Here is a 17,373-nt window from a genome sequence, read left to right as displayed (position 1 = left end):
TCACAGCACTCCCTAAATCTGCAGATGTTGTTTTGAGTGGGTGTGCTGCCTCTAATCTTCACTTGGGTGAAGAAACTTGGTAGCTGTCTCACTCTATCAAAGGGAGCCACGAGTGGAAGGAGGCAAGGGGAATGCTTTTTCCTCAAGACTGAGAGAAGTGTTGTGCTATTGGTGCAGTGAGTTGGAGTTGAAGAATGGGATGTTGTGGTTTTCCCCGCCCAGTTCCTCTACCTCTGTTAATCCTGCAGTTTGTCCAAAGGTAAACAAGATGACTGTTGATCTATCTTTTTCCACGTCTAGTTTTTCAGTTAATCTATCAAAGAAAGATTGATTGTTCCTGGTTGGTGTTGGCTAAAACATGTGGAATGCTGTGATACAAGCCAACTGTATTGTTCTGCTAAATTTTCAACAGCAAACAAAGTAGTCATATTAGCTAATAACTGTGACAGACTAGCTTTTTTGTCTTCCAGAGCTTTAAGCAGGCTTTCCTCTCAAAAAGAAAAGCTGCTTGAACTTGAAAAGAAGTTAAGCAACCTTTTATTTGTAATTGTTGGTTATCTGCAGATAGGCTTGATAGGCTGAAGAAGTCTTGTTTTAAGAATGATTTAATAGTTCTGAATAGAAGCCTGCAGAGATGAATTTTCCTAGAAAAGGTCTCTACAGTATGGTCTTTTGAACAAACACCATACCTTCAATTTTCAATATCTGGCCAAAAAACCCACCACCCTGTTTTAGTCAGTCTAATTATATGGTCTTCCCAACATTCGGCTACTTGGATCTGGCTAAACTTCTGTTCTGTGCTCTTAAGTTTGTATGAGGCGCTATGTTACTAGTTCCTGGTCTTTACTCTTTTGGGGAGGGTAAAATGCAGTAAGCACTTGCAATAAAATTCTGATGGCGAACCCTTCTTTCCCATCAGTATTCTAGAAGATGCTTCACTGGGAAGTTATCTGCCAAAGAATAAGCATATAGGAAAAGGCTGTAGGAGCCAAAGCCATCTGGAAGACTCTCCTCTAGGTTCTTACCTCTAATGTCTTCATGACCCTCGAGGCTTTTCCTTGCTTGTCCCAGCAAACAGAACTCAGTTTCAGAGTGTCACTGCATCACAGCCTTAGCACGGTCTGTTTTTCACAGTACTAGTGATCAGACCTCTATATACAATGGGGAGTCCTTTCCTGTTGATGAGACCTTTGTCAAGTGAAGTTGTGTGGCTTTTTAGCAGCCAACAAAGTTGCAGAGCTCTGCTCATGGGAGAGAGAATTTTGAGATTACTTTTTTTTTAAGGCTACAAAAATATATCCATGTTTATAAGTGAGAGTGTGAGCAGATGAAAATCTATGTGTTGAAAAGTGCATTCTCTTAGTCTTGGTTAGAAATGCAGCCTTCCTTACCTGGCTGGTGGTGTTCTTCTTTTAAAGACTGTTCTGTTCAATGTGGATCCTTCCATTTTAATTTTAGTTGAAAACTGGATTTTTGAGGCCGTTTCTTAGTGAGGCTATTGCTGTGTTCAAGTTTCAACCAGTTGGCAAAACGAAGGGCATGAGGGGGGAGCAGAGGAAAGGGTGCCAATAGATTTATATCTTCTTTTCATGGCTGGTGTCTGCTGACCCAGGTTCTAATCCTGTGGGTGCTAATGGATGATGGGTTGATTTGGTGAAGGGTATTTACTTACAGTCCCCTCCATGTCTACAATGACTCTCAAAACAAATGTGTGAAGGCCACTGGAGAATTGTTTTACCGTAGTCCTCACATAACTATTTGTGGGCCATCAAATAAAAACCCGAAGTTTTAAGAGGCTTGGGGAGAGATCTACTTATGCTGACTCTGTAGGTTGACTTGTTTGTTTGCATAAATTTTTATTTAGGTTTTTGAAATGCTGAGTAAAAATAGATGTAGAAGATATGGGATAGTTATGCTATTTATGGCTTTTGCAGTTCTGCTTTTCATGTGGTTTAGAAATGTTTCCATTATTTCATTTCAGGGTTAAATGCTGTAATCATGTGGAAGTATTTATTTGCAGATACCACTTTAAAGGCTATATGAATACCTCACACCCACTACGTGCACAGATTTATTGTATTATCGGTGTGTATATTTTAATATGAAGCTGCTAAAGATGCTTAGGTCGGATGAAAGATGTGTTTTTGGCAAAGCAGTAAATTTGAACCTGTTTTGCATCCATTTGATTTTTTTTTTTATATTCAAGAGTGTTCAATGCCACAAGCTTTTTGTTCTGTTTTGTTCTGTCTCTTTTGGCAGGGATGCTGGCAAGATTTGGGGTGGTTGGTTTTTTTAGCTACCTTACAAAGGATTTACTCATTAGCCCCATTTTATGGGTTGAGCTAATTGTGATTTGTCTTGCTGAGCGGTATTATGCAGTTTGGGTCAATTAAGTGAATCCACTTACACCAACGGATGTTGTTCCAATGTGTAATATTGATTTGAGCTATAAAAGGAGAATGACATGTTTGATTAGATTTCTTTGTCTAAATAATGCTTGAGATCTTATCTAGTGTACCAAACAGAAGTGTTCTCTTCACTGAGGTTTTTCTAATTGCTTCTTATGTTTGATTAACACTCCATATGCAGATATAACAGTTTCCCTATATATAAATTCTGAAACAGTAGAGAAGAATCGGGGGGAAAATGCATCTTGCAGCTCAATATAACTGTCTCTGCTGCATGAGTATCACTTGTGTTAAGACTGGGGATGCATAGGGTGACCTACTCTGAAAAACTGGGACACTGGGGAATCCCAGACACTTACCTCCTCGGAGATGGAGGAGTGGGGGGAGTGAGTGAGTGTGTGTATGTGTTAATTAGGCATTTACACTGAAGTAAATGGCATCTGTCACATGATAAACATAAGAAACTGCTGAAGTATATGAAATTGTCTATGGAAACTGTGGGTGATGTTAAACACTCTCTTAGGAAACATGTAAATGTATTTTTTTGTTTGTTCCTCTATTGGCTCTTATGACAGTCAGCCTTTACTTCTTGGAATTGGTAGGTGAGAATATACAACAAGGTGGGGAGAAAAGCACTTCTGTCATGAATCAGATCCATAAGAAGCTAATAAACTCTAAGGTTGTTGAATAATTCTAATATTAGGGATCTGTAAATAATCCTAGTGTCTCTGTTTTATAGATTGCATATACACTGAAAATAAGTGTTAGTTCTTTGCCTGAAAATAATTTTTCATACATTCTATTTCCATACTAAGAAAATTTTTCTGTGTTTAAATGTTGAGGGGCACACATATTGTAACTGAGTTCTTTGTAATACAGATTTCAACTAGTGGTCTGCAGCAGCTGAATGACTCCTGGAGCAGGTTACATTGTTTCTGCTGTGTTAAACGGAACATCTCTAGGAGTGCTATGTATATTTTAGGTAGTAAGCTATTAATTTTGATCTCTCAAAATTATTATTATCCCCTTAATCAACCTTGCATCTGAAATAATTCAGTAAATTCAGAGTATGGCTGGGCAAGAGCATGCTGCTGTCAAATGAGTATGTGTGCCACCCAGGGTAAAGGAGAGCTAATGTCGTTTATGTAATTTGGGTACTTACTAGCTTGGATTCAGCGCAGCCCTTATAAATCAGGTTATCTCTTGCAAAGCGGATATTGAGTATTTTTGTGGTGCTTATATCCACAATTTTGGGTTATGGGGATATTTATCTTCTGGGATTAGATGCCAAGTCCTGGCACCAAACCTGGTTTATAAATCCTTCTGAAATACTGAAACATAATGTAGAAAAAGGATCTCCAAAACCAATCGCTGCTAGTGTTATTACCCTTTTATTGCACACTCCACCCTGAGAGCCGTTGTAGCCTGGAGTGGTGATTGGAACCAGTCCAGGTCGAAAATGCTGGCTAATCAGCCCTGATGGACTCCTTGCTTTACATGACTGTTTGCTGGAAATGTGGTGGAGAAACCCTAAGCTGTTCCTGTGTAAAGATCTGGCAGGACTTAGTGGTTTGGGTATCTTGCTATGGAGGTGCCTCCTAGCTTTGGTGGGATCTAAACTTGTTTTGGAAACAGGTGGCCATTTTTGTGCAGTTTGCTTCTGATTTAATAGGCTTGTTGGACTTGAGCTAGTTCTTGTATCTGTATGTGTTCACAAAGAATTGTGCAATAAAATAATTGTTGTACTTCAGATTGTGTCCAGTTGTCTTTGTGCCTTAATCCAAAAGTAGTTGCACTAGTTAAGAGTATTCATTCTAATGTCCTTCTGCTAGGACTTCTTGTTAAATCGAAAGTATTATTAGTATCTTATTTGTCATAGGTGCAGAGCTGGGGGGCTGTGATGGGCTGGTTGGACGTTTGTTACTGATTTGGGTTTGGATTTTCAAAGGTGTAACAAATCTATACAGGGATTTGGATGACTCAATTTAGTCTGTAGTTTTTTGAATTAAGTGGAGGTTCTGTAAAATGATGATTCAGTACGTTTTGGTGAATCTCGTGTCTTATTTCTGTTGTTGCTGCAATGTAATTAGCCCTTATGAAATATACTCCTTCAAATACACAACTTTTACAGAAATTAAACTGCTTTTACACAAGATGTGTCTTTTCATGATTTCCAGTTGTTCATATCCTCTAACATAACAGGTCCTTGTAGCTGCTTGAAATGTATCTTTTGAGGCACAGGTAGCCTAATATGATGAAAACTTTTAACATGCTAAATGGTATAATATTGAGATTTGTCTGCTTTTCCAGCCTTTGTTGTTATTCATTCATGCTTGAGATTGCTGGGTCAATTCTAATATTTATGAAGGAATTGCATTTCCTCAAGAACCTCCTGGGACTTGTGTCTTTGTTTTGTTGACATTTGTTTTTGTAAACTAAAACAGAAAAGGGAAAAACTACACTTCTGAAGTTTTAGCTTCAGTAGTAAGTTAGGGACAAGTTATAAATACGTAGACTGTGTGATTTAAGTCAAGCACTTATGCAACCCTTGGATTTGAAAACAAATATATTTGAAACTTGTAGTGCTTGAGGAAAGGGAACTGCTGTATTCTTTGGACTGTCTAGAAATATTGCATTATAAGTCAGCTTTTGCAGAGGAAAAGGTTTACTGAATTGTGGTGTGAATTAGGTGCCACTTGGTAGTGTGGATTCAAATGATGGCTTTTGTTGTATTGTTTGCTAGTGGTTATGGTTAATGTAATTATGTTTCTGTATATTGCAGATTCTGTAGTGTATTTGTGTTATGGTATTTGGAGTGTTCTTGATGAACTCTAGTCCATTGTGTAAGAAATTAAAGTAATTCATGTCATCATGAATCACTAAGAAGAAACAGATCTCTTACTTCCAGATTATATGTGGACTGGTTTATTCATTTAAAGCATATATGAGAAGGGTCTATAGATTGAAGAGCTGTCACTGGAACCTGAAAATCTGGAGGTTTTGTACTAGTGGGGAGGAATGGAGACATTCTTGTTCTTGAGAGATTTGTTTGGGGCTCTGGAGCAGTGTATCAGGTACCATGAATATGATATAGCTACTGTTTTGCTGTTTCGTTATATGCACGTGTGATATATTAGAGCGTTTGCAAGGCTGAACTGACACTGAACTAGAGAAGGCTCTAATGACTTGCGGTAAGGTAAATAAGGAGAAATGGATTTGCCAGATTACAGGGGCATGTGGGAAAGGAAGAGTCAAAACTCTGAAGAGTTGAAGTAACAAATGTTTTCAAATGCGGGGAGAAAAATGCTGGGGGCAAAAGTGTGCAAGACACTTGATATGTATAAAATCAATGGATTCACAGTACCTTCTATGGCTGCTACTAGTAGGACTCTTGGTGTCTCAGTGCGAGAAGCATGTGGGTGTGGGATTTTTCTTCTTGATACCTAAAAATAGCTAACTAAAGTTAGTCCTTTTCTATAAGGAAGCTTTTGGTTTTGTAAATTATACATGCCTAACTATGCTTAAGCTTGAGTAACTTTATTTAGACATGTAAACTGCATTGGAATTCAAAACAACGACTTCAAGCATATAACTCAATCATGTAAATAAGGGTATCTAAGGGCCATGCTGGTTTTTGTGCTTAGTGCTCTAGGAAGGATGACAGACAGGCTAATCTTGATAGCATTTGATCAAAATAGATTACCGACTTAAGTTGCTGAGGTGTACTTACTAAAAAGCGTTAAAATCCTGCTGCATGATTGTCTGTGCTGGTGCTTATGGTTTTTTGGGTTTTCTTTGTTTTTAATGTGAGGTTAATGTCGTAGTGGTAAAATAAAACCTTTATGACTTTAAAGAAGCAATAATTCAAATGTGAAATGTGTGGCAATTCCAGGCAGTTGTGTGAACTCAGATACTCAAGTATATAGCGAATTCAGAAGCTATGTAAGAGATGCCCCCAGAAAGGAACTTGGTACCAAGTGGCAAGTTAATTTTCCTTCCTGGTGGTAGGATTAACTTTTGCAAAGTTCAGAAAAAATGTAAAAAAAAGAAGAAAAAAGTAAAATTCTTAGTAAGTGACTCTGTGCTTATTATATATGTTTTTAATACTTAGCCAAACATTTATTTCTTACTGTATTGCTCAAAATATTCTTTGACTACTGCTTGTCACAGTTTCTAGGTGAGTTTTTTTCTGGCCTTGTTTCTTCTGAATGAGCCAATGCTATGTGCAGGCTACAGTGCTTCTAACCTTAGTTTGTCATACTTAACAGCCTTCATGCTACTTGCAGATATAACTCCTTTTCACAAAGAACAAAATTCCTCATTCATAAACTAAAAATACTTTAAATTTCACATGTGAATACTCATATTCTAAGGAACACCCTTTTTAAACAATGTATTTTCAGTTTCAAATGCTGGAGATTATATCAAATATTGCATAAAAATAACTTCTAAGTTTGAGGATTGGAAATGTCAACCTGTCAGTATAAACAGCGCTTACTGACACATAGCTAATATAATCTTACACAGTTAAAGCAATGCATGGCTTCTTAAATACATAATGAAAGGGAGCTTACAAAAGGAGAGCAGAATGGTGAAAAACTGTTTTGTTTCTTGGGTCTGTGTGTATCTTACTTTTAAAGGAAAAGTATCCTGAACTTTGAAAACACATTGAAGACCAATCTAATTAAACTTTTGTAACTTTTTCCTCAAGGGAAGCATGCATATGACTTGTAAGTAGACTTCTAACTTCAAACCTAGCTATTTTATTATTCCTGGTAAAATGTTGGAAATGTTTGTCCCTTTTGTATAGTTCAGATTTGACTAAAAATGTTTGGCAAATGCATATAAATGAGGATACAATGGATTAGGAATCAAACATGAGCCTGCTTAAATAATTCTCAAGATTTTCTGGTTCACGTGTAGTGATATTGAACTCTTCAGTCATAGGCTTTAATTTGTGCATGGTGCTGACCTGATGCTGTGCAGGGACACTCACTGCATCCCTTCATTCAATTCACTCTAATTATCCCCAACTTCCTGGGGAGCCTGCTTAGAACTGGTCATGAATGTTTGTTATTAAGTATTAAGATATTAGACTACCCTGGTTACATGTAACAAAGTAGTTTTTAGTCTGAATTTACATATAGATGATCAGTATAGGAAGCTGAAATTATATTTGTCATGATTTTATTTAATCAAATTCAAAATATTCAGTATATTATTGAAATAAAACATTTCAGTGTGACTTAAGCTTGGAGTTAAATGAAATGAGATTTCATGTTATTGTGTGAGTTCTTATATGTCAATGTTGGTAATTTCAGTGTGTATTTTAGAGTGGTTATGGTATGTAAATTATCTTTGAAACAATTAGATTTGTGTGCATATTTCAGGATGATGGTAATTATTTTTGCTGGGAGCATCTGTTAATGTAGAATATTGCCTCTTCAGGTTCATGTGAAAATGGCGGATGAAGCTGTCTGTGTTGGCCCAGCTCCCACCAGCAAAAGCTACCTCAACATGGATGCCATCATGGAAGTCATTAAGAAAACCAGGGCCCAAGCTGTGAGTCTGAATGAGTCTATCTGCTGCAGCTGTTTCATATATAGAAAGCAGAAAAGCCAGAGTTTGTATTTTTTTTTTAAAGGTGTGGGGGGGAAGTGATTGAATATGCTATTCCAGTTAGTTCATGTCACATGAGTTAAATGTGTCCGAAATCGCTACTGGAAATCAAAGGCTTTGTAGCATCTGGCAGCACTGGTCGCTGATCCTGCAGGTGGCTGCTGGATTCAGCTTTCACACCAGGGAGCAGCTTCAGTTCATTTCCAAATTTGCTGGGGGAAAAAAAAATCCCAATTAGTTTTGAGCTCTAACCCTTTATATGCCGTAATGCCTTTTTTGAACGTGTTACAAAATGTGTCTAAAAAGGCTTTTGCTTAAACTTAGCTTGAATCACTTTCTAAATCATATAAATGTTATTTGTGGGAAGGTAAGGTAAATGGTGCATCCCATAGTTATTTTTGTTTCAGAATGTTTACAAAATGCACGCTACCTTATATGTGTAAATATGGGCTATTCTGCCTTTCTCCCATCAAATTGGCCAGAGATTCAAAGATTAACAGGAATTGGTTGGAAAACTGATGTGTAGTCATGTTCGCATGCCTAATGTTCTTTGTTCTGTCAGTGACACAAATGTATTTATTCAGAGTGACTGTACACAGAGCATTTATTAAAATAAAATTTGATGGGTGTGTATGAGCAACACTAATTACTCTGGAACAGTTTAGAATAGCATTGTAATTTCTTTCAAAGATGATGTTTTGGTATAACACTTTCAGGGGTCAAAAATTTTCATATAATGAAAAATGTATTTCTTTTCCTCTGAGTTTCTGAATATGGAACCCAATTGTTTAGGCTTTTTGAGAGGGGAATAAAATGGCTTATACTTTGTCAGAGTATACTGGATCAAGAATCTTATGAGAGTTGTGAAAAGTAAAATGAAAACTCTTTCCCACCCTCCTCTCAAGTAATTATGCTAGGTGTATATTGGGATGTGAATAGCAAACGAGGTGCATAAGGACTCTTGACTTAAGACTAATCAGACAGTAAACTATGTTCTCCAGCAAGGGTCGATAGAGGTGGGAGGCTTATGACTGTGGGGACCTTAAGGCCACTACTGTGATCAGCGCTAGAAATACTTTGGGGTAAGGAGTACTTTATAGTGGTTACTGAGAAGACCGTGAATGAGCAGATACGTGGAAGTCTGCAGTGAGATAAATGTGGCAAAATGGAGTTAAAAAGAGCAGAAGGCAAAACACTGAAGGGACTAGGGTGTCCATTGCTCTGCAAACAGCACCTTTCTCCCTAGGCAAGTAAGGAATGTTTATTTCAGAAATGGCAGTTCAACTAGCAAGTCTTTACAGCTTGACTTAGGACAGATAAATCAGTGTGTTAAGACAGTTTAAGGTATTAAACTAATTTAAATGTATAGTGGTATATTTCACCTTCCCTAGTGTCTGAAAAAGTGCTAGCAAATTTGGTGCCTGGTTTCAGAACTCAACAAGCTTGATTTTTTTTTTTTTTTGTCAAGGTACACCCAGGATATGGATTTCTTTCAGAAAATAAAGAATTTGCTAGACGTTTGGTAAGTTATTTTTATTTGCTTGGCTGTGAATGATGTGCTAGGTGGCATATATTCATTGCAAGGTATCTGAGGAATCAAGATACCCATTCAAAGTAGATCTCAAAGATACCTTAAGATAGGAGACTTCAGTGTGCTTTCTGTGCATGTGGATTGCTTGCATTTTGAGGGTGTAATTGCAGCCTGTGTTTTTGTTTGGGAAAGGGGAGGTGCTTGTTTGTAAGAACTTTACCAAGGATGTAGGAACCTTTTGGCATTTCCACTTGTGCCTGTACTATTTATGAGGCTGCTCTGTAAAACTGAGTCACTGAAACGATCTAGGTTAAAAGTATCTGGCTTTAAGTGATCATTTTGGTGATTCATAGCACAGCTGGTGAACAGCTGTATCAGCAGCCCTGAGAAGGTGCTGAACTACACTTTCAGGATGGGAATAGAAAGCTGTATAAAAACTGGCTTCTCTGCTGGAGGTCGTGTATCATAGAGCTGCATTCTCAGAAAGGACCAAAGAGAGTCAAGAGGGTGCTGTTTTCACTTCATGTCTGAATTAATAAAAATTATTATTCACAACCTCTTCACTTCAGTGGGGATTTTGTATATCACAGAAACTGATATATGGCCTTTTTACTGATTATTTTCCAAAAACTTTCATGCAGTTGCTTATAAATCTGAGCAGCGCTAGGAGGAGAAAATTACATTCACAGTGCTGGAGCTACGTCCTGAGTGGGTGTGGTATGTGTAGTAACTCCAGATCATGTGTTAGTGTCTATGGGTTTCGCTGAGAATAAGGACAAGCACATATTACAGTGAAATTTGCAGTAAAAAGCTGTTGGCAGCTACCAATGTAGCTATGGAGTAAATGAACCATATAGTTAAAAAACATCTTGTTCTACAGGCAGTAAGATAAATTTGCTGGTTTTGAGAGTAATTTGCACCTTTTTGATTCAGGGTAAAACCACAGATCAGGAAAGCGATGCTATAAAATGATGGATTTTATTCTTAGCGTTTATGGAATAGCTCTTGTTTCCACATCTCTTCCTTGACTTCTGTCCCTTTTGGCTTGAGTTTTAATTTTAGTATAGACCTTTACTATTTAGTTGCTTGTTTCATCTGAGAGAATACCACTTGCTCATCAAGGAGACTATTTGGTAATGAAATCTCAAATATTTATACTTCTCAGTTGCTGTGCTTTTTTAAAAGACCCCAAATAAAAACAAGTGTAGGTTCTGTATGATGCTGAATACATCCTCCTAGTTGCTGAGTGGTGGTGATGTTAAAGTTGAAAGGAATTCTAAACACTTGGCATTTGCCAGGAATTACCAAATCTGGGTTACTCTCACACATTATTTTCATGCAGTCTAGCAACATTCTATTACTGTTCTGCTTTGTGTACCAGAGCCTCTTCTTAGAGAGAAGATTCCTGGGTTAATTTATAACAGACTCTGTTCCCGCTGGATTGGGCCAGCACAATAACTGGCTTTAGTTGGCAGTTCCTGGATTTTTAATAATAAAAAATTAATGAAAAAGTGCTTGCTTATGCTATTTTGCTGTATATTTTACTGCCAGAGTTTGAAATTTGATAGTGTTTACTCTAAACTGGTTGCATTTCCTAGTAATCTAGTTTTTATTTGGTGATGTAACTTATGATATTGGTGACATGACAATCTGGAATGCTTTCTGGCAGGATTAAGCAATAATGGAGGAAGTACGAACATTCCGGTAGATCCCCTCTCCCTTCCTATTTTTCATCTTTTCACACAAATCCTTGGAACAGTGAATTCCTGAAATAATGTGGTGACTAGAAACGTATTCAAGTTTGGGTTGGTGCTACCGTCTCAAAATAGCTTTTGACTATGTTTCAGAAACCTGGTGTGTTCTGTTCTCTAAAAATATAATAAAACAAGGTAGTTCTGCTTTGCTTTCTACAATGCACTATTTAAAGTCTCAATTAAGATATAACCACGCTTCACTTCGAGTCAGTGGCTCTAGAATATCAAATTCCTAGTGAGAATCGGTGAAATGATCTGTCTTTTTATCACTGAGGGTTGCTTATATTTTTTCCAAGACAGAGTAATATATTTAGGAGGAAAACTTGCCTGCTTTCATTGTAAGAAAAATTAAAGCCTGTAACAAATGTTAAAAAACTTTGTAAAGTTGCCAAACGTGTTCTTGTTCTCTTTCTCCCTATTCCTCTCTTTACACATACGCTATTTTGTTGTTTTGTGCCAAAAGTAGTGATGAAACTTGCACACCTGGAAATAAGCCCAGGTTTCATGTCTGTACTTTTAAAACAAACTACCTAGGTTCAGAAACAGAGAAATACACTAAACTTTCTAAACTTGCCAATCTGCCTGTAACAGCGGTAATGAGCTCAAAGCAAAGCTTTGTCTTCAATTAACACATGGAGGGTCAGTTCACATGTAATCCCACTGTGCGTGATTTGAACAAAAGCATGTCTTTTGTTCATTATTGCCAAAATGATTCATGGAGCAGCACACAGCTATAGACAGTCCCTCTGAAGAATTTCATGGATACATTTAGGGTATTGAAAATTACTAGTCTTTATTTTTTTCTTCTTTAGAAACTTAATTTTGTTCTTTTTTAGAATGAGGAGAGCGCAAGTAAATGATCCATTGTTTCCGAAACAAAATTTCCAAAAAGCAGTCAGTAGGTGAATATCTGGTATGTCCTTCATTGTGATCCAATAAAAAAGTTGGTGCATTCAGTCCCCTCGTCACGTGCATTTGCTGTGGTTGATGGCTGACAGATGAGGGATCCATGGCATTTATATCAAGTGAGTCTGCCAAAGATTTCCTAAACCCTATGGTCAGTTACTTAAAGATTGATATTTTAGTATGAAATTTTTAAAAAAACTTCTAAGATAATGCTGGCAACATTAGTTATTATCTAGAATAGCAAAAGGTGGGTTTGTGCGAGTGAATGTAGCTCCTTAGACTCTTACTTTGCATTCTAATTTTAATTCAGAAACTTGGGCTATCCAACTTGGAAGTCTTGCAGTGCTTTTTATAAATGATCTGCACATTGAAGTTGTAAAATTCAGTGCATAACTCATTACTTGTAGTTAATGCAAATATATCTGCATGTAAGCATTTTGCTTTCTTCAAGGAATAATTGCACGATATTCAGTATTGACATAAATCCAAAGGTGCGGTTGAAATCTATTGCCACATTAAAAAAAGAGAATTGCTAATATTTTTTGCCAGCTGCTATGCAGAGCTGCAAGAACAATTTGTTCCTTCAGGTTAGCTTCCTTAGTGTTTCCCATTATATAAAATTAATGCAGACCCTTTCTGAGAAGCTCTATCACCTCTATTGTCTGCAACAGGCATTTGAAATTTGGCAAGGAGAAAGCCCTGGGACTAAGATGAGCCTTTTGGTTGGCCTGTCATTGAAAGATATAAGTCTTCGAATTTGCTATTTTCCTTTCCTTGCTTAGAAACTTCCAGGACAGATGTTGTGGTGGGAGGTCTCTCCACATGTCGAATACTTTGGGATTAGCCCATGGTCCCCGTGACTCTATTTCCCCCCCACCCCCCTTTACCTGGGTGAAGAAGGCAGTGGGGGAGAAAAGAGTGAGAGAAAGCAAGCATGCGATTCGGTTGCGCAGTCATTATTCCAGAGTCAGCACTTCTTCCTGTGCTCTAGCTGACGTTAGCAGCAAGTAGGAGTCTTACTCCTGTAGTTGGTTATGTGTGTTCTTGTTTCTGATAATGGTTAGAAGCTTAAACCTTGATGTATGGTGACTTGATGTTGCAGTTGTTCATAATAGGATCAGTTTTCCCTTTTTAATTAAAAGAAAAATACAAATGAACTTCCCCTTCCCCCTCTGCCACAAGTCCTTTGGGAATCTACTGTTAAAAAAATCAGCTACGTGAGCACTATTCCTATGCAAAGTCTAGTATGAAAAATGCCGGTTTCCAAATTTATATCTTAAGTGTATTTTGGCCTCTTTTACGTAGGTAAATGATGGAGTTCCTACTTTCCATAGGTAGTGCATTATGGTGTATTTTCCCGAAAAAACTTACGGAATTTGTGCATAAAATTATCTTAAAATGGTAAGAATCAAGGTTACAATGCAGCTTTGATGCTCTGTTTCTTGATGAAAAAAAAAAAAAAAACCAAAAACCCAGCCACTACACTCTGCCAAAGTCCCCTTCTTGCAATAGAAGCCTTAAACATGGTGTGACAAAAGGATTCAATTTTGGAAGGAGAAGATATGGACCTGTTTGGAGTTCCTAGTGGAACCTGTTTTTATACATCTTTTGTGCTCTTTTAGCAACTACTGTTCGGCATGACTAAGGGGAGAACAAAGCAGCCAGCACTACTTCTCTTTACCTTTGAAGCTAGATTAACATTCTTGGTGGAATTAAAAAAAAAAAACCCAACAATGTATTGTCTGAAATAAATGGGCAAACAATATATATGGAAATGGTTGATCACATGTTTGTAAATGGCTGTTAAGTTTGAGATGGAAAAGGTAAAACAAAGAACCACATATGTCATCCTCTGTAAGGGGATACGTCTGACCTGTGAAGAACTTTGTCCAGGTGGATCCATAGCCCTATGCACAGCTAATTATGGGATTGTCACCTTTTAAAATGTAAACTCTTAATGGCAGCATTGTTCCCTTATAATTGTTGTGCACAGCTTTGTTACTTGTAAGCAAATTGTGAAGTGCTCTTATCATTATTCAACGGAGTTTTTTGAGAAGCATTTGGTGTGGTTCTCATGTTGTACCCACATGCATTGGCTTCCTACCTGGCAATTCATGTGACTGGTTAGCATTGTGCTTTCCAAATTGCAAAGTGGTGGATGAAAAAAGGTAGCTTTGGAAGCTTGGTGTCAAGAAGCTGCTTATGGCAGAGATTGCGTCCTTCAAGGAGCGGGTAGACAGCTGTTAATGTGGGTTTCTTACTCTGTCCTGCAATGCATGGTATGTCATTGCCTACCAAAGCAGCCTGTGGTGGCTTAAGGTGCTTTGATGGAGAGTGGAGACTATGCCCCTGTTGGGTGATAAAGGTTAGGCAATGTACTTGTCTAGGTGAATGGGTCACCAGTTTGCCCCCCAGAAGAGCTCTGCCTGTGAGCCTGTAGTGTTGTTGGGTGACTACTTACTGTTCTGAGGCAGAATGCTTCTGGATGTTTCTTGTATTCTTGTATTTAATCCCAGGTAAACTTCTTTAATAGAAAAAAAATCTAAATCACAAGTATCAGGTTGTGTGAAGTCTGCGGGAGGGACAAACAGTGAACGTATTAAATCGTGGGCAGTGTTTATCAGACATTTCTAGTCCTCTGCCAGTGCACGTGAGCTAGAAGAATGAAATGGAGTAATCTGAACTATTTGCTTAGACACTTCCTAGTGTGAAAGTAGGAAGGCAGTGTTACTCCTTTACTGTAGGAAACTTCGTACACCTTTGCTAAAAGCATATGATTGCTTACGTTCAGTGTCCTGTTTAAAAACACCTATGCTACAGAACAAATTGACGCCAGTTTTACTCTGCTGCAAATTCCAAATCTTTATCTTGAGCAACTGCTGTATATAGCAAGAGTACTTTTTTTCAAGTTTAGGCTTATGTTTAAACTTTAAAAAAAACCAACCAACACCCACCCCCCCCCCACCCCCCCACCCCCCCCCAAAAAAAAACAACCAAAAATCTCAAGTCACAAGACCTGTGGCTATGCACGTGTATTACCTATGTGCATGTGTTTGAAGATGCAGTGTGGTGTTTTGCCAAAGATTTGCGTAATCTGTGACAAAAACGCTCTCCTTCCTTTTGAGCCTTTTGCCTAAACTCCATAACATTAGTGTGGTGTTTTTTCTGGATCTCCTGATCAGGCAACTTCATCTGACATGGTAGTCTTGACCTATTTGTATTTGTTTTTCACTTGGAGTAAGCCTTTATTTTTAACTTGTGTTTTTTTAAGCTACATATTTTCTTAAAGTGGCTTAGGTTGAAAGCTTTAACATGTGCAACTGTTCTTAGAAAAAACACAAACACAAAACCTCTTGATTTAAATAGTAATGACTGGCAACTTGAGACTCTCAGTGGATAAACTGTGGGCTTGCATGACTTCTGGAATGATTTAATGCTGTGCATATATTAGAGTGATTTTTGCCTATCTGGACTAACATAAGTCATTTAATATTTCCCATGAGATGCCTTTCAACAGCAGCACTTTGGCATGCATATTAGGTTGTGTAGTTCTGCAGATGTGGATTTGTGGAATCCTGATTTGTAAAAATTCATTATTTCTTGACATGCAGTGTCACTGCAATAGCACTTATTTCCAGGCTTACAGGAATCCTTCACGTTGCTTCTGAAATGCTTTGTTCTGTCCTCTTTCTTCTACTGTTGCTGTGTCTGGTTGTGAGAATAAAAACTTCTTGCTCTGTTTCCACAACTGCAATACCCATTTCCTTTCACTTTCTGTCTTTTTATTCCACTGTTGATTTGCAATGGTGCAGGCAAGCTTGTCTGGGCAAGGTGAGCTCTTGTCCATTCGGAGCTGGGCGATTTGTTAATTTGTTCTGTTCTAGTATAATTGGTGTAAAATAGTGTGGTAACCTTGCAAATGTGATGTCCCTCTCTGTTTCCAAATTAGTTTTAAATGTCCAGTTGATACCAGTGGAGTTGGATTAGACCTGAACAGTTAAGAGATGATATATCTTTGAAATAAGAACTCCTGTTGCCCTGTGGATTTTAATTTACTTTTGTGGCAAGACGGATGAAGCTTCAGCTTAGAATTCAACAAAAAAATGTTTCCTTATTTGCTTCTGTTTTTTGCCTGCATTTCAAGAATGTATTTTATAGTGATGGAATGTCTGTGTTCAGTAGTTCTACACTGCAGATTGAATACTTAAGGGTTTCTATGTACTCTTCCTAAAATATGCATATCAAGAAAATTAATTCTGACTTTAAAGATGAATGCAGCTTAGTGGTGGAATGAATTTTTTTTGTGTACTACTACAGAGTTGAAATATATTGGAGCAATGATGTATGTGATAGAACTGTTTTCCCTCTCCCAGTTCTGACTATCTTCTGTTTTCTGCAGTTGAAAACTAATTGCAGCAAGTTACGAACCAAAATCTGTCTGAAGTTACTCTTTACTAGCCAAGAAAACATCGTCTTATAGCATACTGTATTTTTATACACAAGGACTTTTATTATTGATAATGTTCCGTTACATGAGGAGGGATGTGAACATACTGGATGTCTTTCAACCTAAGGCTAGGTGGTAATTACTTCTGAGGGAAGTGGAAAAGTTTCTCTGTTTACATGTAGGAGTGTGTTTAGCTTGAAGATGCTTATATGTTGCAATATATGATACTGCATGTTTGTGTCTTCCTCTACTGCAAATGAAGATGCTCTGCTGAGTCTTCATTCCTAATAAACAGCCTTCTTTGGTTGGCTTTTCTGGTTTGAGTTCTAGGGGAGTAATGTCTCCTACTTTTTGACACTTTCAGATCAGATTCTGATACTTGACCCCAAATCGATTTACTGAGGCTAGGAATGAGCTACATGACGGGAGTATCATGACTGGCAACGCTTTCAAAGGCATTTGGGCAATTTCTGTATTAGGTGTGGAAGGCAGATTTTAGCTGAAAGGCTTTTGATCAACATGCTTCTACAGATGACCTATTATCCTGGACTGGGTAGACTGTTTGGGGGGGGGCTTTGTTTTTTATAGTGTGTATTTTGACTGAAATCTTACTTCAGGAAGTATTTGCTTGAAGTTAGTACTTAAGATCATGTTGAATTATTAGGACTTGATTTTAAAGCTCTATAAACTCAGAGTTTATTTTGTGTT

At 37.7% G+C, this 17,373-nt stretch overlaps 1 protein-coding gene across 2 annotated transcripts in view; it reads left to right on the top strand.

The window, feature by feature from the left end:
- Nucleotides 1-17,373, top strand: part of PCCA (propionyl-CoA carboxylase subunit alpha) — a 293,280-nt gene that overhangs the window by 40,947 nt on the left and 234,960 nt on the right. For both annotated transcript variants that reach the window (XM_064440630.1, XM_064440629.1), the window contains exons 5-6: nt 7,857-7,970; nt 9,496-9,549. In XM_064440630.1, the coding sequence (XP_064296700.1) occupies nt 7,857-7,970; nt 9,496-9,549 (168 nt within the window). The remainder of the gene's footprint in view (nt 1-7,856; nt 7,971-9,495; nt 9,550-17,373) is intronic.

The sequence above is a fragment of the Phalacrocorax carbo genome, chromosome 1 (assembly GCF_963921805.1).
Source record: "Phalacrocorax carbo chromosome 1, bPhaCar2.1, whole genome shotgun sequence".
Lineage (NCBI taxonomy): Eukaryota > Metazoa > Chordata > Aves > Suliformes > Phalacrocoracidae > Phalacrocorax > Phalacrocorax carbo.
The sequence above is the reverse complement of the archived record's forward strand: the minus strand, read 5'-3'. Positions and strand labels throughout refer to the sequence as shown.